The following is a 23851-nucleotide window of genomic DNA, read 5'->3' on the forward strand; positions in this document are numbered from 1 at the left end:
ATTTACCATCTGGACTGTTTATATTTTGTTAATATCTCTGGTACTGTACCATCTTGTAATATGGCTCTTGGTGAACATATTCCCATCCTCTCCAGTAATGGCTGTGCTACGGCCTGTTGTAGGTTTGACCCTCGTGTGAAAAACTGGTTTGCTGTGTACCAGTGCCATGTATCTCTGTGCATCCTGTTGTCCTTTGTTGAATATCCTTCATATTTGCCTCTAGATCATTTTTCTTTCTTATTAAAAATTATCTTTGTTTACTATGTATTCAGTTTTTTTTATGAATAATTTTGTATCGTCTTCTTTTCATGTGGAATTTTGAGCAACTTAAGATGCAAAACTTTCTGGTCTGCAGTGAGGACTTGCACATCTCTGGGTGAAAATTTCTGTAATCTTTTTCAAAAACAGCACTTTCTGGAGTGTGAGTATTTACATCTAATTCCATATTTATGGATTTCTCTGGCAGAGTACTTACATATTGGACAGTTTTTGTCTTTTTTCAATGGAAACTGCAGTATTTTACAGCGGGGTGTTTTCTGAGTACCTGTGTCCTTATTGCTCCTAATACTGAATATTTTTGTGCATAGATATTTCAAGCCACTGTTTCTGTTCCACCTGTGCTGATCTGCGTTTTTCTAACCTTGCACTAGTTGCATGATCAGTCTTTACTTATTTTTCTCACTTTTCATCACTGTCTAGTAACTTCCCAAAAGACTTTTTTAATCACTATCATCATTCAATATGTATGTTATACCTGTTCAAAACTCACTCACTCTCTCTTCCCTATACTGTTAGCAATGGTATTTATACCGGAACAAGCAACATGAAACCTATCTTTGCATACTGCCCACATTGTATGCCTCATGTGGTATATTTGAATTCTAACTCAAATTTGAACTGATAAACTTGGGGTGTTATATCAGCTAGTAAGCTGACCTTTTATAATGTTTTTTTGTTTTGTAGGAAATCCATCTAACACCATTTGATATAATAATTCCTGATGTACTGGTATCTAACTCCACTGACCTTGGCAACTGGCCAATGGCAAAGAGAGAAGGTTTTCCATATTTATTTCTGTGTTATTCTCCAAGTTAAATTGTGAAACTTATTATTTAGTATATATAATGTAGAGAGACTTAGCATGGAGATTTCTTGCAACTGGTCAGAAATAATGATGGCAACCTCAAGCAGTGGGCAGGCCTGTAGGTTAACGTGATTGCTCCTGGTACACTTGTATTACAACCGTATCTGAATTTTTCCCTTAATCCATATTTCCACAAAGAATTTTTTTTCACAAGTACAATACAATAACAACTTTTACTTTTATACTTACAACAGTTTTGTGATGTCTATTCAGCTATACGACAGGGCTGAAGACTTGCACCAAATTCTTGTCAATAATTTCCTTACCATACTTTACTCAAAATTAGCTCTTGTGTTCAATTTTGCATAATGCATAGCATTTTGTGCACTACTGGCCACCTCACTATTAAAATGTTGCACTATCATAACATTAACGGCCACTACATTTTGGCCAAGGCATGAGGGATTGTAAAGGGTATCATCTCCGCTTGCCTTCACCTCACAACCTACTGTATTTTCCTCTTATATTCAAGTTGAAAGGTATCATTCCTGATGGGTACTATTTTACCCATCTGACACTCAACATTTCTACATTTCTGAACATAACTATAAAAGTAAGCTATCAAGCAAATTTGTTAATGCTTCAATGCATAACTGACCATTTGAAAATAATCTGCTGAACATACACTGTCTACTTAGAATATACACTTAGTTAATACACAAGATGCCATAAAACTTTGCTACATATTTGATTATGACATGAAAATGATCTTAGTAGCACCAACAAGCTGATGTAAGATGACACTCCCAGCCACCCTCAAGGTATCATATGGGAATTCATATTCACAAAATCTCAACAGTGGCAGTTAACTCATATGACACAACCACGATGGTAGCATTAACATTGATTATATGGCTAATAAAGAAAAGTATATAACAAAGTAAATCAATATACAAAAACCAAACATATTTACACTGCAAAAGAAACATGTGGGCTTGCTCATATTTTTACAGAAACACAAATGAAATACAGTACAGAAGAGCATTAAGCTCAGATATATAAGTTGTCTGACCTGCTTGTTTTTATAATATTCCTTTTTGTTCTCACGAGCTCTCTGAATTAACATCTTCTTCTGTTCAGTATCCTTCAGATTCTTCCATATGCGTCTAATCTGTCGTTCTCGATCTGCCACAGCTGGTGTTAAAAAAAGTAGTATGTCTCAGACTAATACATTCAGACTAAATTGTTAAAAAAAAAAAAAAAAAAAAAATACAAATGATTATCAGAAATCCTAACTTGCACGAAAATATTTTATGCAAAGGCACATCTAAACCTAACTACAAAAATTACCTTAATATTCTTTCAAACAGGTGATACACAGGAAGATTCCAACTTATAAATGGCCTAAATTACACACTTGCTATGCTTACAAATGGTACTCTTGGCAAACAATATGAATATGTGCAAAATTCATGGATTTTTTCTTTTCTACAGCACCACTTTTCTCTGTTCAGAGTATTAGAAACCCGAATAAAACTGTACAGCTTTTTCTATGCTGTGCCTGTAGGGAAGTGATGTGACAGGTGTTTCAAATGTATGAAAGCTGCTGTGTTTTATGTGAACAATAAGGCTCAGTTTAGCATATGAAGGTGGGTAAAGAAATAATTCCCAGTAAAAGTGGGCCTTAAAAAGGTACAGTAAAACCATGATAAAAAAGAACCTCCTTGTTATGGATTTCAGATACAAAATAACTGGCCAAGCAAAGGTTCAATGCAATGGATGAAATCTGCTGAACTGGCCATTTGTCTATTACTGATAGTGTGTGTGTGTGTGTGTGTGTGTGTGTGTGTGTGTGTGTGTGTGTGTGTGTGTGTGTGTGTGTGTGTGTGTGTGTGTGTGTGTGTGTGTGTGTGTGTGTGTGTGTGTGTGTGTGTGTGTGTGTGTGTGTGTGTGTGTGATAGTGTGTGTGTGTGTGTGTGTGTGTGTGTGAAAGTGTGTGTGTGTGTGTGTGTGTGTGTGTGTGTGTGTGTGTGTGTGTGTGTGTGTGTGTGTGTGTGTGTGTGTGTGTGTGTGTGTGTGTGTGTGTGTGTGTGTGTGTGTGTGTGTGTGTGTGTGTGTGTGTGTGTGTGTGTGTGTGTGTGTGTGTGTGTGTCTGGTACATTCACCAAATAACAGACCAAGCCTGCTACACTGTGCATTGTGCATTTCAATGCAATGAATTTTCATTTAAATGGACACCCCCTTTTCCCCATTAATCTGTAATACTGAGGTTTCACTGTATATACAATGTTATAGTGGTTGATCAATAGGTTTATAAATGGAGTTATAAAAAAAAAAACGAATATTAGCATTGGAAGAACGAGTGCTTGAAAGAAGTAGAAGAGGTTTGTGGAGAAGTTTAGGATTCACAAACAGGAGCAAAAAGTGAACACAAAAAAATAATTACATAATAATAATAGCAATTAGTCCAGGAAAAGAAAGAATGAACATCAGATTGGAGGGAAGGAGTATGGACTAGGTAAATGTATTTAGGTATCTGGGAGTGCATGTTGGCAAATGAGTCTAAAAACGACATGAATCAGAATTGATTAGGGAAAGTAGGTGGCTGTAATGTTGTGGAGTCTGAGGGTTGAGACCCCTGCTCGCAAACTTGCTCCCATGGTCAAAGAATTTATATACATATAAAAAAAAAAAAATCCTATGAAATTATAGAGAATATTCCCGAAGGTAATGAAACCAAAAGCATGAAATTTAACAGAAAACTTACGGAATTACGCTCTCGCAAAGTTAACAGTCTCAATTATATTTACTCATCAGCGATTTCACCCACATTGAGCCCAATCTGGGCTGATTCCACTATTCCAGTTGTCCAAACTCAGCTCTTTAGCTAGAACTCCTTTTATTCTATCGACTGAGTACAAGAAACTGCCCATTAACCTATTTCATTTACCCAATACAATGATCAGAAATTACTAATTTGGCCAATTTCACACAAAATTCAAGGAAGGCCAATTTCAAAATAAGGTCCAGAAAAAATAATATAGACATTCCTGGCACTCAAAAAACATTTTCTCTATTCATTAGTCACATCCCCAAGCCCCTCTTAAATTATGTTTGCTTTTCATTTTGAATTTTTATTCACACAAAAAACAGAAGATTTACTGTTATTCTGACTACTACATAATGGTAATAATTGTATAAATAATGTCAGTGCATTTGTGAGTGTATATCAGACCAGCCAGTTGATGTGTATTGGACACATGACACGTTTTGTTTACTCTTGAATATCGGCAAAAATCAAACATTTCCGCTACTTTGAGCTCAATTTCAAGCTGCTTTTTAGCCTGTAAACCATTCAAAATTATCTTTATTTCAAAAATATATCTTCCACTCTATCAAATGAGACCAAGAAACCAAGTCGCTGTTTTACACCAAAAACACAGTCACAGTTTTTCTTCTCATTATGCACTGTGTGCTGCAGGATTTTTTTTTATACTGCACACAATGACCACGCATACCTATTCTCTCAAATGTAAGCCTACCAGCTTTCTCCCGCACGACTGGAAACCGCTAGAATTTTGGCATAGTTTTACGGGATCAACCCTGGCTTCAAATCCATATTACGGGACCGATCCCGAAAGGGTTAACCCGTAAATGGTCCAAACGTATATATACGTTTTTACCGCTAGTGCCCCAAACGTACATATACGTTTTATGTGTCCTACATTTAACATTGCCATTATAAGTCTGAGTCACCTAGACATGTGAGAATGGGTGTGAGCACTCACTGTGCACCATATTAAAATAATTGGGGATGCCTGGGTACCATATGCTATTTTTTCCTATTAAAAAACAACATTTTCCTATTAAAAAACAACAATGTTTTTTTTTCTCAAAAAAGTTGGGGCAGTACAGTAGTGAACGTACATATACGTTTAGACCGTTTACAGGTTAATGAATACAAAAGTGGTAAAGTGTCAAGGTTGTAGTGGTACTAATATTTTTCATGGGGTCTGAGACATGGTCTTTGAATGTTGCAGTATGGAGGTAGTCAATATGTCACGTTTGAGGTCGATGTGTGGTAAGATATTCAAGAGAATAAGAAGTGTTAAGAAAGATATAATTCAAGTGTTATGGTGTTATGAAAAGTATAATTTGGATGTTATGAAAGAAATAATCCCAAATGACCTTTGATCATTTATAAAGGATGAAGCAAGTTAGTGTGGCCAGAATGGTTTATAAATCTGGGTTGGATTAAAAGATTGGCGATACATTCTATGAAGACTTAGGTTTTCAGAGGCAGGGATCTGAGCATCCAAGAAATGTATGTGGGTATTTAACATGAGACTTGGTGGAAACAATGAATTTTGAGGCTCTGATGTGTTGTTGGAGTGTAAGCAAGGTTTTACATATATACATACATGAAGAAATCTAGAAATCAGTTAGCTGAATTGGAATTCTGAAGGTGGAAAATAGTGCTACACTTTGAAGGATGGGTTTTGCTGTTACAGTTCAATGGATCACTTGATCTCTGACACCTGTGTACTTTTGGAAAGACAGTCAGATAATGAATGATGGTTAATGAGTTTTTCTTAAGGTTACCATGTCACAATGGGAAACAAATGTATAAATAAAAACTATTTTGAATATACACTATTACTAATTTCATAGCAACATTTGGATAATTCTTTTACTATTTTATTCCATACAGACTCATTAGTTAGAAAGCCCAGGATAAAATATTATACAATTACAATCTGAATTTATAAAGGTATAAATATCTCATGCTAGTGTCAAAATAATTTGCACAATGCATATTACTGATATGACTAAGTAACTGAAAAAAAATAAAAAACCATGAACATAGCTGTATCACTCCAGCTAAAAATAAATTAGAGCATACACACAAGCCTGTAGGCATTCACAGTTACCCAAATAGACTTCTTCATTCACTATCTCAACACTCTTCTTTCCTGTGTCCTATCACCTCTTTCAGCCCCTTTGCTTTTTTACTTTGTATCCTCCTCCTCCTCCCTCCCTCCCTCACTTGCGCTCTCTCTCTCTCCCTCTCTCTCTCCCTCTCTCTCTCTCCCTCCCTCTCTCTCTCTCCCTCCCTCTCTCTCTCTCTCTCCCTCCCTCTCTCTCTCTCCCTCCCTCTCTCTCTCTCTCCCTCTCTCTCTCTCCCTCCCTCTCTCTCTCTCCCTCCCTCTCTCTCTCTCCCTCCCTCTCTCTCTCTCCCTCCCTCTCTCTCTCTCCCTCCCTCTCTCTCTCTCTCTCTCTCCCCTCTCTCCCTCCCTCTCTCTCTCACCCTCCCTCTCTCTCCCTCCCTCCCCCTCTCCCTCTCCCTCCCACTCCCACTCTCCCTCCCTCCCTCTCCCTCCATCCCTCTCCCTCTCCATCCCTCTCTCTCTCTCCCTCCCACTCTCTCTCCCTCCCTCTCTCTCTCTCTCCCTCTCCCTCCCTCCCTCTCCCTCTCTCCCTCCCTCCCTCTCTCTCCCTCCCTCCCTCTCCCTCCCACTCTCTCCCTCCCACTCTCTCCCTCCCACTCTCTCCCTCCCACTCCCTCCCTCCCACTCTCTCCCTCCCACTCCCTCCCTAACTCCTTTATCCCCCTTTCTCTCCATCTCTCTCTCTCTCTCTTTTTTTTTGCTCAGGGTTTGACAAGATTAGGTTAAGGATCCCTAGTTTTATTGACAAGCTACTTACAGGTTAAGGATTCCTAACTTCATTGGCAAACCAAACCATACCCCGGCCGGGATTGAACCCGCGGTCAGAGAGTCTCAAAACTCCAGCCCGTCGCGTTAGCCACTAGACCAGCTAGCCACAATAAGATTCGTCCAACTAGGTATATTTCTACACCATAGGAAGGTTAGCACAGGCACCACTGTGACCACAAATGCAAGTTTTTACAGACGAATCTCCAGCTAGTGTGGCCGTGACGAACTCTAGTTCAAGTCTCTTCACTGCCGTCAACATGACTCACGAAATCGTAATGACACGATTGCAAACAAACCATACCCTGGCCGGGATTGAACCCCAGCCCGTGGCTAACGCGACGGGCTGGAGTTTTGAGACTCTTTGACCGCGGGTTCAATCCCGGCCGGGGTATGGTTTGTTTGCAATTGTGTCATTACGATTTCGTGAGTCATGTTGACAGCAGTGAAGGGACTTGAACTAGAGTTCGTCACGGCCACGCTAGCTGGAGATTCGTCTGTAAAAACTTGCATTTGTGGTCACAGTGGTGCCTGTGCTAACCTTCCTATGGTGTAGAAATATACAGTGGACCCCCGCATAGCGAACGCCTTGCATAGCGAACATTCCGCATAGCGAACGCTTTGATCGCTAAAATTTTGCCCCGCATAGTAGACAAAAACCCGCTCAGCGAACTTCGTCCGAGACGCGTCCAATGTGCGGCCTCAGCCAGCCTCACATGTGCCGCCTGTCCCATTGTTTACCAGCTAGCCTCCGCGGTAACATTCAAGCATACACTCGGAATATTTCGTATTATTACAGTGTTTTCGGTTCTGTTTGTTGAAAATAAGTGACCATGGGCCCCAAGAAAGCTTCTAGTGCCAACCCTGTGGTAAAAAGGGTGAGAATTAGTATGGAAATTAAGAAAGATTTTGAAGGGTTTGGGGCTAACCCTGAGAAGCCTATGCCAGTTGTGGAATCCATTGTGCCTACTTCAAAAATTAAGGAAATGTGTGCACAGTGGGTTGAACTGCAAACCTTTATGGATGAAAATCACCCTGACACAGCTGTTGCAAGCCGTGCTGGTGACTATTTCAATGACAATGTTATGGCCCATTTTAGACAAATCGTAAAGGAACGGGAGGTACAGAGCTCTATGGACAGAAAGAAGTCCAGTGACTCTGAAGCTGGTCCTAGTGGCATTAAAAGAAGAAGGGAAGTAACCCCGGAAAAGGACTTGCCTCCTCAAGTGTTAATGGAAGGGGATTCCCCTTCTAAACACTAACACTCTCTCTCCCCTCCTCCCATCCCATCAATCATCACCAGATCTTCAATAAAAGTAAGTGTCATGTAATTGTGCATGCCTTTTTCAGTTTGTGTGTACTAAAATTAACATTTTTTTGTGGTAAAAAAATTTTTTTTTCATACTTTTGGGTGTCTTGCACGGATTAATTTTATTTCCATTATTTCTTATGGGGAAAATTAATTCGCATAGCGAACATTTCGCATAACGACCAGCCCTCTTGCACGGATTAAGTTCGCTATGCGGGGGTCCACTGTACCTAGTTGGACGAATCTTATTGTGGCTAGCTGGTCTAGTGGCTAACACAACGGGCTGGAGTTTTGAGACTCTCTGACCGCGGGTTCAATCCCGGCCGGGGTATGGTTTGTTTGCAATCGTGTCATTACGATTTCCCGAGTCAGTTTTATTGGCAAGCTAAGAGCTGTTACCTACATCAGCTCATTTGAAAGCATTTTCATTGTTATGAGACATACAAGTAGGGAACAGGATGAAGTTGGAGCCATCTGTGGGCCAGCATTTTCATTTGATCAACTGACTTTATCTCGTTGACATCATTATGCTGTACGAATGTGTTCCATACTCGAGTCATCCTGGGTATATATGATCTCAGATGGAGTAATGGTCTGGAGAAGGGTACAGCCAGAGTGAAGTTGCTGCATTCTGCCAGTCTTGTGGCATAAAAGCTTGTTTCATGCTGTCCTCGAAGTGGATCCAAGTGTGGTACTTTGACAATATTGGCCTTGTACATAACAGTAAGGCCACCCACATCCCTCCTGTGTTGAAGGCTCTGCTGAAATGACAGATCTATCCAGGATGGGTCCAGGCGAGAGATGAGACGTCTTGCTTTGTTCTCTTCTCTGTCAAGCAGTCGCAGATGAGAGGGGAGACAGGCAAACCAAGAAAGTGGAGCATACTCAAGGTGTGAGCGTACTTGTGCCTCGTACAGAATCTTGCAACCCCTACTGTCAAGCAGATGCGAGATACGGCGAAGTGCTGTAAGCTTCCTGGCTGCCTTGTTTGCAAGATTTACAACATGGTTCTTCATGGTTAGTTTGGAGTCAAATTTCACCCCAAGGATATCAACTTCTTCTCCAGGTGCCAACACCCTCCCATTCATCCTTACTACTGCACCAGCATTACCATCATGGTGCCTAGAGACCATCATCATTTGGATTTTCTCAGGTGCAAATGTTACTTGCCATCTATTTCCCCAAGCTGATATAGCTCTTAGCTGGTGATTGATGTAGCTTAGAGCAGCTGGCATTTCTTCTCTTGGATAAGTGAATGTCAGTGTACATTTGTCTGCATATGCATGGGATTCTGGGATGAGATGAAGAAGGTCATTGAAGTAGACATTCCATAACAATGGTCCCAGCATGCTTCCTTGTGGAACACTTGCCCCAATAGGATGTCTTGCTGATTCTGTTCCATTGAGAACTACCCTTAGAGATCTACCATGAAGGTAATCACTGAGGAGACATAGCATAGAGCCTGCAATTCCCAGTGCTTGAAGTTTTGTTAAGAGGCCCTGCTGCCACACTCGGATGAAAGCACCAGCAATGTCCAGTGCTACCACAGAGCTGACTTTGGATTCATCCAGTGACTGGTGCCACTTCGTGGAGAGGTTTAACAACAGATCAGCAGCAGAGTAACCTTTCCTGAAGCCATATTGACGATCACAAAGTAGTGAGTGGTAGTCAAAAAACTCTTGTCATTTGTCTTGAGATTATTGTCTCAAGGATCTTACCAGTGATTGACAAGAGTGACACTGGTCTGTAGTTGCTGATTTCTGCTCTGCTCTTCTTTTTGTGAACAGGGACTACATTTGCCTCTTTCCATAGAGAGGGCCATTTACACTGTACTAGGCAGTGCTGAAAGATGTGAGTTAGAGGTGCTGCTAGCTGGTCTGCACATCTCAGCAATCTTGGGCTCAACTTGTCTGGGCCCACAGCCTTTTCTTGGTCAAGCAATTTAAGAAGGAAATGCACCTCCTCCTGCCTTATTGTCACCACTGACAGTTTTGACACAGTTCTTGCAGCTAGCCAAGGAGGGTCCCTTGCTGGATCAGAAACTTGCATTCTGGTAGCAAAGTGTTCAGCAAAGAGGTCAGCCTTCTCTTGACCCATCCTGTCGATTTAGAGGTGGAACGAGTTCATCAGGCAGATACCCTTGTCTGTCCTTGACCAGGGACCACCAGGTTTCGGAGCCTACCCTACCTGATGCTAGCTTTTTTTTGTGTCCACCTCCCATTTAGCAATGGCCCACTTTTGAATGTCACCCATATGCCTATAGGCTTGCCTGTGCAAGTTCCTGTTATAGGTGGTAGGATATCTCTTATACCTTCACCATGCTTTGTACTTAGCAGTAGCAGCCTCTCTACAACGAAAGCCAAACCAAGGCTGATCTGTAGGCTTCGTCACATATTGCTGGTGAGGAATGTGTTCTTGTTGTAGATTAAGGATGTGTCCAGTGAAGGCTTTCACTTGGTTTTCAACATCCCCCTGAAGAAGAGCATTCCAATCGGTGGTGGCAAGCTCAGAGCAAAGGGCTTGCCAATTACCTCTTTCCCATAGCCAGGTTGTGTGTGTGGACTCCTCACCTCGTTCTGTTGGGATCTTAAGTGTCATAAAAACAGCCTTGTGGTCAGATGATCCAATGTAGCCGAGGGGTTGACAAGTGACTATACCTTCTGCCAGATCACTCACTACTGGGTCAAGGGAGGAGCCAGAGATGTGAGTTGGAAAATCAACAAAGTTTCTCATGTCAAATACTGCAAGAAGGTCATCAAAGTCCCTCTGTATAAGGTGTTGATTGAGGTCACCAACAATTATGATATGTTGACAGTTGTGTTGTAGCAGAAGGGAGTCGATATTTTCCATTAGGAAGTTGATAGGGTCTGCATGTTGCCACTGAGGTCTGTACTTTGCACATGCTAGTACAGAGGTACAAGAGTTTATGCAGAGCTTGAAGAACATCATTTCAAGATGAGTAGGGGTGGCAACATCAATGTGCTGGGCATGTACACTTTTATAGAAGCACACAGCAACACCTCCTCCTTGCCCTTGCCTGTCTCTTCTCATCCATGAGGTATAGCCAGCAATTCTTGCAAAATTTTCTGGAGTCCTGTCGTCCAAAAATGTTTCAACAACAGCTATCATGTCAGGATGTTGAGTGTTCACAAAACTGTGTGAGAGCTCTTCAACATTAGTACTGAAACTCCTAATGTTGCCCAACAGTATGCTGATAGACTGGCTCCTCATGAAGTGGTCAGCTTGAGGTGGTGGGTGTGTAAGGCATTTAAGGTGCCTCTCTCTTTATACCCATCCCCCCCTCTCTCTATCCACATCCCCCCTCTCACTATCCACATCCCCCCTCTCACTATCCCCATCCCCCCTCTCACTATCCCCATCCCCCCTCTCTCTCCCAACCCCTTCTCTCTCCCCATCCCCCCTCTCTCTCTCTCTCTCCTTCCCCTACTCTCTCTCTCTCTCTCCATCCCCCTCTCTCTCTCTCTCCCTATCCCCCACTCTCTCTCTCTCTCTCCATCCCTCCTCTCTATCCCCACCCCCCTCTCTTTCTCTCCCCATCCCCCCTCACTCTCTCTCCATCTCCCTTTCTCTCTTGCATCTCTCCTTCTCACTCCAATCTCTCCCCCCTTTCTCTCCTACAAATACTAGATTTTCTGACTCATGACATCGTAATGACACGATTGGAAACAAACCATACCACTGACAAGGATTGAATTCATGGTGAGTCGCAAAACTCCAGCCCAGCATGTAAGCCACTGGCCTGGAGTTTTCCGCATCACTCGCCACGAGTTCAATCCCCATTTGTGGTATGGTTTATTAGATTTTCTACATTTACAGTATTTTGATTAGCTTTCCATACAACACACACACAGTCCAAAATATACTCAAACTTAACAATGGAAGTACAATGGAACCTCAAATATCGAACGTATTGCTTATCGAAGTCTTTGAAAATAGAACCCTTTTTTCGAACCAACTTTGTCCCTATTGTCGAACTCGACCCTATTTTCGAACCACCGGGTACTGGACCTGTCTGTCAGCCCGCGTCCCCATGCAGGCGTCGTGAGCCAGTCTGGTTTTGTTGATGCTTGAGTGAACACTAACCTGCGCTCTCATTCAAACATTTTACGATTATTTCATCGTGTTTGTGGGACTGTGAAATAAGCTAGAATGGGAGCAATGAAACTTGCTAGCGGTACCCCTGTAGTAAAGAAAGTGAGAAACACCATAGACATGAAGAAGGAAATAATACAGAAGTGGAATGATGTCCAGTACCACCCTGAGCAAGCTGAAACAAGCCATCTTTGCAACAAGTTCAGTGACAGAACCATGTCCCATTTTAGGGAAATCTTAAAGAAGCACCAGAAATAGAGGACTGTGGACATTTATTTTGTGAGACAGGGGTCCAGTGACTCTCAAGCTGGTCTTAGTGGCATTAAAAGACAGAAGGGAAGTAACCTCAGAGAGAGCTTTGATACCTGAAGTCCTCATGGAGGAGGATTCTCCTTCTAAACACTAACCCCAACTCCCTCTCTCCTCCTCCCTATCTTCCAGATGCCATCACTAATCTTCAATAAAGGTAAGTAAAATGTTATTTATAAGTTTATTTAAATTTATTAATACATAATTGAACACTATATTTGTTGTGTGTGTAAAACTATAATTAATCTCTATAAAATGTATTTTTTTGGTGAATATTTTTGGGTTTTTGGAATGGATTAATTGTATTTCCATTATTTCTTATGGGAAATATTGCTTCGCTTTTCAGACTTTTCGAATTCAGAACTAACTCCTGGAACGGATTAAGTTCGATATTTGAGGTTCCACAGTATACATTCTTTGAAAAATCAACTATTCTTCAAGAAAATGTGAAATAACAACACGTATATAACTAAGTAGCAGGAAATGTTTACTTTTCTAACTTACCTGGATAATCAGTTTTGAGGGTGGGTTTGTGGACGTTGACATATAACACAGCTGCCTTGGTAGCCTTTGCACCAAGAGATTCATCCTCTTCTAGACTAAGGCTCTGTGACTGTGAATCATTACTTGACCAAACTTTCTGTGGCTCAGGAACTGTAGGAGTTGGAGGCTTGTTTGTGGTGAAAGATGATGGAGTATTTGGGTATCCATGAGATGAGGCTTGTGAATCTGGACGAGAGAGAGGACTGGGATGGGACTGGGATAAAATTGAGCCTCCAGTGATAGGACTTGGTAATGGACTTGGAAGAGCTGAAGGACTCTGATGCGTAATGGGGCTGGCAAGTCCAACAGGATTTTGCATAGTGGTAGGACAGCTAATGGATGGAATAGGACTTAGGCCTTGGATTGTATTACAAATTGAAACTGATGACAATGTTGGACCTTGTGGAATGCATGACATTGATGATCCTGTTGGCATAGAGCCCAATGGAGCAACAGGGGGTTGATTAGGACGCAGTGTTGATGCTGCTGGAAGGGTGACCGAAGGTGTTATAGGAGTCATAAGAGCTTCTTTAGTAGAAGGAAGGGAACTGGTAGGTTGTGTTGCAGGTGATACAGTAGGAGTACTATTGACACTTGCTTCACTATCTAAACAAGCTGAACCTTCACCCTCTACACCACCCAGTGTAGATGTTGGAGGAATGGATGTTGATAATGTAGAATCTTGACTATCTTCTGTGCTATCTTCAGGAAGATTCTTCATAATGTCTGCCACATCAAGGTTAAAGCCAGGTCCAAGAATATCTGTCAACTTAGTTCCATTGCCACTGCCACCAGGAACATCGATGGCATCTTGAGATATGTCATCGTCACCAGTGAGGTTAGCATCATCATCCTTCATGGCACCATTTATGATATCATGCATAAGAATATCAGTGATATCACCACCCTGGCCAAAGATGGCATCAATGGCCTCATTGTTTTCATCCTCCTGTGCCATATCCTCATCCTGAACAAGAAAATTTATTAAAAATAATGATGGAAATAAATGCTTATTAAAATGCTGAAAAATTATACATTAATTAATTCTCCATATTGTTTGAAAAGATCTCTACAATGGCAGCCTACATTTTTCATCTTCAACCTTTTATATCAATTCTATAAACACACTACTTTTAAGACTACAAAAATTAATCATTACATGCCAAAGCATAATCTTTCAATTTTCTTACAATTCTTTCCTTTATTTCACATACTCCTCTCACATTTAAAGTTCTAACTCCGTTCCTTTGATGTCACAGATGTTCATAATAAATAACGCTTTTACTCCTGGCATGGTCCGTCATGCACTTTTACATATCAAATCTTGCATCCTTCTCATTTATTAAGTATTTAAGATCATGCAGATTCTCTGACTTGCAAGACTACCTTAGCTACTTCTGTTTTCAAGTATCAATTCTCAATGAAACTAAACTCAACATATATACTGCATGACCTATTCCATATGTCTGCAACCCCTATTTCCTACCCAAACTGTTATGTGCCCATTGCTAAATCCATAAATGCAATCAACAGTTTCTTCCCTTATTTTAATACTACTCACTTAAATACTGCTGTAATGCACACATAATCCACATATCCCATACCTTCCAACATCCACTGTGCTCCTGTTCCTTTGCAATCCTACCATCTCATAACTTACTCTTCTTGCATTCTTTTTCCATTTCTTTTATACAAAATAACTAGTGTGTGTGTAAGGGTAGAAAGTTGAAAGTGAACATAAAAAAGAGTAAGGTGATGAGGGTATCAAATTATTTAGATAAAGAAAAATTGGATATCAAATTGGAGAGTAGTAGTATGGAAGAAGTTAATTTTTTTTTTTTTTTTTCAACAAGTCAGCCGTCTCCCACCGAGGCAGGGTGACCCAAAAAGAAAGAAAATCCCCAAAAAGAAAATACTTTCATCATCATTCAACACTTTCACCTCACTCACACATAATCACTGTTTTTGCAGAGGTGCTCAGAACACAACAGTTTAGAAGCATATACATATAAAGATACACAACATATCCCTCCAAACTGCTAATATTGGTAATATTGCTAATATTGGTAGACAGCAACCACCCAGGGAGGTACTACCGTCCTGCCAAGTGAATGTAAAACAAAAGCCTGTAATTGTTTTACATGATGGTAGGATTGCTGGTTTTTTTTGTCTGTCTCATAAATATGCAAGATTACAGGTATGTCTTGCTACTTAAACTTACACTTAGGTCACACTACACATACATGTACAGGTTTATTTATACACACTCATCTGAATTTTTCTTTGATTTTATCTTAATAGTTCTTGGTCTTATTACTTTTCCTTTTATATCCATGGGGAAGTGGAAAAAGATCTTTCCTCTGTAAGCCATGTGTGTTGTAAAAGTCAACTAAAATGCCGGGAACAATGAGCTAGTAACCCCTTTTCCTGTAAAGATTACTAAAAAGAAGAAGAAGAAGAAAAGAAGTGAATGTTTTCAGATATTTGAGAGTTGACATGTCAGTGGATGGATGTATGAAGGATGAGGTTAACCAGAGAACTGATGAAGGTAAAAAGGTGAGTGGTGCACTGAGGTACATGTGGAGACAAAAAACATTATTTATGGAGGCAAAGAAGGATATGTATGAAAGTATAGTGGTACCAACACTCTTATATAGGTGTGAAGCATGGGTTGTAAATGCTGCAGCGAAGAGGCGGTTGGAGGCGGTGGAGATGTCCTGTCTAAGGGCAATGTGCGGTGTAAATATTATGCAGAGAATTCGGAGTGTGAAAATTAGGAGGCGTGGAGTTAATAAAAGTATTAATCAGAGGACTGAAGAGGGGTTGTTGAGGTGGTTTGGTCATTTAGAGAGAATGGATCAAAGTAGAATGACATGGAAAGCATATAAATCTGCAGGGTAAGGAAGGCGGGGTAGGGGTCGTCCTCGAATAGGTTGGAGGGAGGGGGTAAAAGAGGTTTTGTGGGTGAGGGGGCTTGGACTTCCAGCAAGCATGCGTGAGCATTTTAGATAGGAGTGAATGGAAACAAATGGTATTTGGGACCTGACGGAGTGTGAGCAGGGTAATATTTAGTGAAGGGATTCATTGATACCGGTTATTTTTATATAACAGGACTTGAGTCCTGGAAATGGGAAGTACAATGCCTGCACTTCAAAGGAGGGGTTTGGGATATTGGCAGTTTGGAGGGATATGTTGTGTATCTTTAAACGTATATGCTTCTAAACTATTGTGTTCTGGGCACCTCTACAAAAACAGTGATTATGTATGAGTGAGGTGAAAGTGTTGAATGATGATGAAAGTATTTTCTTTTTGGGGATTTTCTTTCTTTTTGGGTCACCCTGCCTCGGTGGGAAACAACCAACTTGTTATAAAAAACAAAAAAAAACAAAAACTAGAGATGCCTTGTGCCAATACTCAGATAGCTTTCTCTCTTTCAAACATACATTGAATAAATATGCCAACTTGTCCAAAATCTCCCCCCTGCTTTTATTATCCCAATCATAATCCCACTCATTCCCACTATCATATCATATTAAAACTACACAAAAACAAAATATGCAGTATGCACAACAATCACCAACAAAGTTTTCTTTATGGACAGGGTGGGGGGGAGGGGTCATAGAATTGAAGGATTTCAAAGCGACAAACAGAATAACCAGGTCAGATTTCAGCAAAAATATAACTAATATAATACTACTGACATAATAAAATAATGAACAAACCACAGTTACAGACCATTTTCTAACTGGCTGGATTATAGTACAGCAGATATTAATTGTCTGGAGTTAAATACCAAGGATAATGGTTAAAATGGCTCAGCCTTGGACCAGGTTTAAATTAAAAGGGCAATATTAGAGGAATAAGAATTATTAAAACATACACAGGAAGCATGGGTGATGAATGTTGCAGCGAGGAGAAGGCTGGAGGCAGTGGAGATGTCATGTCTGAGGGCAATGTGTGGTGTGAATATAATGCAGAGAATTCGTAGTTTGGAAGTTAGGAGGAGGTGCGGGATTACCAAAACTGTTGTCCAGAGGGCTGAGGAAGGGTTGTTGAGGTGGTTCGGACATGTAGAGAGAATGGAGCGAAACAGAATGACTTCAAGAGTGTATCAGTCTGTAGTGGAAGGAAGGCGGGGTAGGGGTCGGCCTAGGAAAGGTTGGAGGGAGGGGGTAAAGGAGGTTTTGTGTGCGAGGGGCTTGGACTTCCAGCAGGCATGCGTGAGCGTGTTTGATAGGAGTGAATGGAGACAAATGGTTTTTAATACTTGACGTGCTGTTGGAGTGTGAGCAAAGTAACATTTATGAAGGGGTTCAGGGAAACCGGCAGGCCGGACTTGAGTCCTGGAGATGGGAAGTACAGTGCCTGCACTCTGAAGGAGGGGTGTTAATGTTGCAGTTTAAAAACTGTAGTGTAAAGCACCCTTCTGGCAAGACAGTGATGGAGTGAATGATGGTGAAAGTTTTTCTTTTTCGGGCCACCCTGCCTTGGTGGGAATCGGCCAGTGTGATAATAAAAATAAAACACAGGAAAATAAAGTGATAGGTGAATGTATGGAGAAGCTCATATGATTTCCCTGCATTTTTTCATGTCTGAAAGCAAACACCATAATCCTGCCATAGAACAAAAGACTTAACAGGCTTTTGTTTTACATTCAAGTGGATTAGTTATGACTTTCTATTACGAAACTGTCCAATCTGAACAAACCTGACCCTGATGAGAGGCCTGTGGTTTGGGTATTTTGCATGTAAATAAAACAAAGAATTTAAGTTTTGCAGTTTTTAATTTTGCAATGGTGGCATGTTTCAAGTGTATCAGCTGATACCTCATTAGAACATCACATATTGTGGTGATTTGGACATTTGGAAACAAATAAGATGACTATGAGGGTACACAAATCAGGGGTGAAGGACGGAGAGAAAAGTGTCATCCCATGAAGGTAGAGGTTTGCATGCTAAGGACTTGGACATCCAACAGGCTTGAATGAGCATGTTAGATAGGACTGAATAAAAGCATGTGGTTTTTATCATCTGATGTGCTGTTGAAGTGCAAGCAAAGTACCATTTATGAAATGTTTCATGGGAAACTGGTTAACTGGCCTGAGTCCTGGAGGTGGAAAGTACAGTGCTGCACTCTGAAGGAGAAGTGGGGATGTTGCAGCTCAGAGGGTCATCTGAGCTGTTATGTTATGTTAGCATGCTTCTGACAAGACAGTGACTGAATGAACGATGGTGAAAATGTTTCTTCATTTTCAGGTCACCCTACCTCAGTGAGAGAAGAACAGTAAGTAAAAACAAAAAATCTTAGCCCAGTAGGCACATCAGCTACCAACAAAATGTGAGGTAAGTAATACTGTTGTAATAAGTACCTAGTAGAATAGTAAAAAAAAAAAAAATTGATGGGCAAATTTAGAAGTCTGGAACATAACTATTTTTGCTGTATGTTCCCCACATCATGCTACAAAAATTTCCATAGGATGCCAATTTTCAGGAATATATCCCGCATATGATGAGTATGGGAGTATAGTGGTACCAATACTCTTATATGGGTGTGAAGCATGGGTTGTGAATGCTGCAGCAAGGAGGCAGCCGGAAGCAGTGGAGATGTCGTGTTTAAGGGTGATGTGTGGTGTAAATATTATGTAGAGAATTTGTAGTGTGAAAATTAGGTGTGGAGCTACAAAAAGTATTAAACTCTAGGTCAACGTCACTTTCCTCTGAAAAGGGGAGTGTTAATACGACATGACATCAGTGAATCCCTGGTGTTTGCCACGCAATTTGCTCTAGTTGGCACTCAATTGAACTGGTGCCCCCACAAGGTGCAAAGTGGTCCAAGATTTTTTTTTAATACTGCACACACCGAATATTAAGACCCATTCTGTACTGACCAGGCATCTTGGGCTAATAGTGCCAAATTTGGAGGCAGGAAAACTAAAACAATCTACGTTTTGAGCGCTACCAGTGCTAACGTAGATCTACGTTTGGACAGTTAAGGGGATAAGTAACTGTGCCCCCTTCCTTAGTTCTTTCACTTCTCTCTTATCCAATAACGCTATTCAACTTTATATTTATTTTCCACTTTAAATGTTGTTGTAAAACTACAACTATTGCTGCTGCTACTACTACTGCAGCTACAGCTACAGCAGCTGCTGCAACTGCATATGGTAATATCATTCCTATATCATTCACTGATAAGGACAGGAAAAAGTTGGACATGGCTGGACACACTCCAAGATTATTCAGATAAGTGGTTCCTTCAATTCAACCCCAACAAATGCAAGGTTATAAAGATCAGGAAAGAGGACAGAAGACTGGACACAGTTTGCAGTCTCGGGGAACCAAGGTTGCAGACCTCACTCAAAGAGAAAACTAGAGGTGAACATAGCATTTTGCCAGAGGCTGACATCAGCCCAATAACCTCTGCAGCCAATGCAGGCTAGAAAGGAGTGAATCTGGAAAGCATCAAAACTGAGAGGTGAAGACATAACATCCAAAATACTTAGAGGAATTGATAGGGTAGACAGAAGCAGGCTGTTTGAGAGTTACAAAACACATACTACTTGGAGGCACAGGTGAAAATTAAAGACACAGATGTATCACAGGTATGTCAGGAGTTATTTCCTGTCTCAGAGTGGTCAGGCAGTGGAAAGACCTCGATGAAGAAAAGGTGGAGGCAGATTCAACACACATTTTTAGGAAAAGGTACGATAGGGCCCACGAGGCTACAAGAGCAAATCTGGCAAGCAGAAAGTTGCAAGGCAGGACCAGGAGCTAATACTTGACCCCCCTGTAACCACATATTGATAATTACATATAGGTGAGTACAGACCCCATTGTTTCAAATGAGAGAGATTACTCCAAACTCCTGTACTGAAGTGTTAAAAGTTTCTACTGTTGATTGAAATACACCTGGACCTTATATAATCCACTATCAATTTCATAAGTGAAAAATGATCATGTACCATAATTACCTTATGATCTTTATATTTCTTTTCATCTGAATATTTCTTGTCTCGTTTCCTGGCATCAGCAAAATCCTCAAATTTTATGTGTCGGGGAGACAGGAGCTTGGTTTGCTGAACACAGCTGTCAAGACGCCTATCATGTCCATGCTGTTTATTCTGAGCCGCCTGAACAAGCTGAAGTTCATCCTGGAAAAAATACTTATTTTATAAGTATATAAATGTATGTTATAGGTAGTAGGTTGGTAGACAGCAACCGCCCAGGGAGGTACTACCGTCCTGCCAAGTGAGTGTAAAACGAAAGCCTGTAATTGTTTTACATGATGGTAGGATTGCTGGTGTCCTTTTTTCTGTCTCATGAACATGCAAGATTTCAGGTACGTCTTGCTACTTCTACTTACACTTAGGTCACACTACACATACATGTACAAGCACATATATACACACCCCTCTGGGTTTTCTTCTATTTTCTTTCTAGTTCTTATTCTTGTTTATTTCCTCTTATCTCCATGGGGAAGTGGAACAGAATTCTTCCTCCGTAAGCCATGCGTGTTGTAAGAGGCGACTAAAATGCCGGGAGCAAGGGGCTAGTAACCTCTTCTCCTGTATATATTACTAAATGTAAAAGGAGAAACTTTCGTTTTTCCTTTTGGGCCACCCTGCCTCGGTGGGATACGGCCGGTGTGTTGAAAGAAAGAAGAAGAAGGTTGGTAGACAGCAACCACCCAGGGAGGTACTACCGTCCTGCCAAGTGAGTGTAAAACGAAAGCCTGTAATTGTTTTACATGATGGTAGGATTGCTGGTGTCCTTTTTTCTGTCTCATGAACATGCAAGATTTCAGGTACGTCTTGCTACTTCTACTTACACTTAGGTCACACTACACATACATGTACAAGCACATATATACACACCCCTCTGGGTTTTCTTCTATTTTCTTTCTAGTTCTTATTCTTGTTTATTTCCTCTTATCTCCATGGGGAAGTGGAACAGAATTCTTCCTCCGTAAGCCATGCGTGTTGTAAGAGGCAACTAAAATGCCGGGAGCAAGGGGCTAGTAACCTCTTCTCCTGTATATATTACTAAATGTAAAAGGAGAATAAATGTATGTATAATTATCTATGTATTTGTAATAAAAATTACAAGATTCAGTATACTGTGTAAGTTTAATGAAATAATGTGGGATCTCAGTTTACAGTGCTTTGCTAAAACAGAATTTTCAAATTATACCCAAAAATTTATTTATATGCCTCCTCATTCACTATCATGACCTGAGCTTGCAGCTAGGTGTCATGATTTTTCTCTCAGTTTTACATACTCTAAGCTCAGCTTCTCTCTCGATTCTGCTTGGAAACTTTCCAAAGTGACAAGGGTTTTTAAAGTTCTTGCATAAAAAGAGGAGTCATAAGCCTCTTCCTTTAAGTGCAAATATGCTGCACTTTTGTCAAGATTGATGGTTTGAACACATCAACTCAAGGTTGAGGGACTGATTACATCAAACTCCTCCTCTTATATTTTTTTTGCACTGGACTGAAGAGGCCAAAGTGTGGTGAAACATTTTCCAAATAAAGATACCCAAGTGTTACCAAAGTGTCATTTACAATAAGATTCATCCAACTAGGTATATTTATACACCATGGAGAGATTAAGACAGGCCCCACTGTGACCACATATGCAAGTTTTTACAGGTGAATCTCCCATCAGCAGGACCACGACGAACTCTAGCTCTAGTCCCCTCAAAGCCATCATCATGACTCGTGAAACTAATGATACGATTGCAAACAAACCACACCATGGGCAGAGATTGAACTCATGGTGAGCGAGTTGTAAAATTCCAGGCTAGCATGTAAGCCACTGGGCCAGCTGGCATTTGTGGTACAGTGGAGGCCTGTGCTAACCTCATTATGGCGTATAAATATACCTAGTTGGATGAATCTTACTGTAGCCAGCTGGCCCAGTGGCTTACACACTGGCCTGGAGTTTTATAACTCACTCACCACGAGTTCAATCCCCATCCGTGGTATTGTTTGTTTGTAATCGTGTCATTATGATTTTGTGAGTCATACAACTGAAACAGAGATGATTCTGGGTGGTTTCACGGCAGGAAGTAGCTTGAAACAGGGATCATAGAGGAAATATTTAAATTTTTTCGATTTTCCTGAGAATGGGAAAGGCCCCCTAAAACCCCTGGTCTGTTTTATGGGTTTTTACTAGGTCTGATTCTGTTATTGGGACACCATAAATCATGAGCAATCAATCCTGGTTATATTTTATTATCCAGGAAATAAGTATATCTTCTACACAAGTTATTCTTCTATATTTATGTGATTATGAATTTAAAATGGAAGGCAAGTGTGGCATGCAAAGAGTACGTAACCTTTATTCAGCGCATGTACACACCCTCATTTACAGGCTATCTCCCCCAACCAGCGAACCAGGTTGCTGAGAGTTGATGATGGGGCCCTGTCGTTCAACTAGTGACCAGGTTCCAGCCAATAAGAAGATGGTTTTGGCAATCGCAGAGGTTATGTGGGTACCACTCTCCTGTCTACCCTTGTCATTCCCATTCTAGAGCTGGTTGAAGCATGGTCTGCTATCTTGTGGCTTCTATTTCTGCCTTGCTCACCGTGGAGTGCACTAATAGCTATCACTGTATATAGTGTACATATTGCTGTTCTAAATTGGTGAAGGATAATATAAATCAAAACTTTTCTGCTGTGTTTATTTTGCTCCCTTTACACCCAGGATAACAGGCCATTTGGACTCCTGGGTTGTAATATGGGTAGCCTGTCCAAGAGCTGGAGCTGGACTTAGAGAAAGGGTTGAGCCTAGGGTGAAGCTGGTAGCAGGAACACTGTGCAGCTTGCTGTCTGGCATTGCATTAGCTTTGCCAACGCTTTACAAATTTTGCGTGTCAGTTACTTTGTTATGGTCAGCCTTGCTATTGTGTGATCGTTCAACAGCTCGCTACTAGCTTGTTCGGTGTGCTCACTTCGCTACGGTCAATCTTGTAGAACAGTGTGTAGCTTGCTGTCTGGCATTGCTTTACAAATTTTGCGTGTCAGTTGCAGTTAACTTTGCTATTGCGCATTCAACTTGTATGCGTATTCTGCAATCTTACTGTGTATAGCTAAGCGTGTTCTGCAAATAATATTACATTGGGCTATTCTGCAATCGTACTGTGCATAGTGAATAACTTATGCCACCTAGACGAGTCAGACGTCTGGTGTCGTCATATACTTTGCATAACCTACCTAAATTGTCCCTACAGCGTTGTTGGCAAATTGCTCATTCCATTGGCATTAAATATAAACGCATGCTCACAGCTGCGCAACTTTGTTCACTGATTGCTGACAAACTTCGAGAAGAAGAGATGGCACATCAGACTCCTCCCTCTACGGGAGCTAGGGCAAAATCTACTATGTTCTCGCAGGAGGAAGATGATACACCAACGGAGCAAAATGGTCAGTCTAGTGCAGCAGGGTTGTCTAGAAGTGAATCAACGGTGTTGGCACTGAGCTGGCAAAAATCAATCTTGAGCAAACTAGGGAACAGAGAGCATTCACAAGGGAAGAATTTGAAAGGGAAAGAGAAAGGAGGCAGTTTTCGCATTCTGTAAATGATTTTAGTTTACAGAAAGCAGTACAGTTTGTTCCCCGCTTCAATGAGGCCGAACCAGAACAATTTTTCGAAAGCTTCGAAAATCAGGCTCGAGCCTTGAGGTGGCCGGAACAGCATTGGGCATCGTTGGTTCATACAGCATTGTTTGGTAAGGCACAGGAATTTATGTCAGTATTAAATGATGCTGAACTTTCTGATT

General features: G+C 41.0%; 1 protein-coding gene across 1 annotated transcript in view; it reads right to left on the reverse strand.

Moving 5' to 3' along the window:
- The window catches only part of LOC128703308 (histone-lysine N-methyltransferase 2C), a 394589-nt gene that overhangs the window by 205907 nt on the left and 164831 nt on the right, over positions 1 to 23851 (reverse strand). The window contains 3 exon segments of the mRNA XM_070085312.1: positions 2157 to 2278; positions 13034 to 14039; positions 20043 to 20222. Coding sequence (XP_069941413.1) covers positions 2157 to 2278; positions 13034 to 14039; positions 20043 to 20222 — 1308 coding nt within the window.

Source organism: Cherax quadricarinatus, chromosome 15 (assembly GCF_038502225.1).
Source record: "Cherax quadricarinatus isolate ZL_2023a chromosome 15, ASM3850222v1, whole genome shotgun sequence".
Lineage (NCBI taxonomy): Eukaryota > Metazoa > Arthropoda > Malacostraca > Decapoda > Parastacidae > Cherax > Cherax quadricarinatus.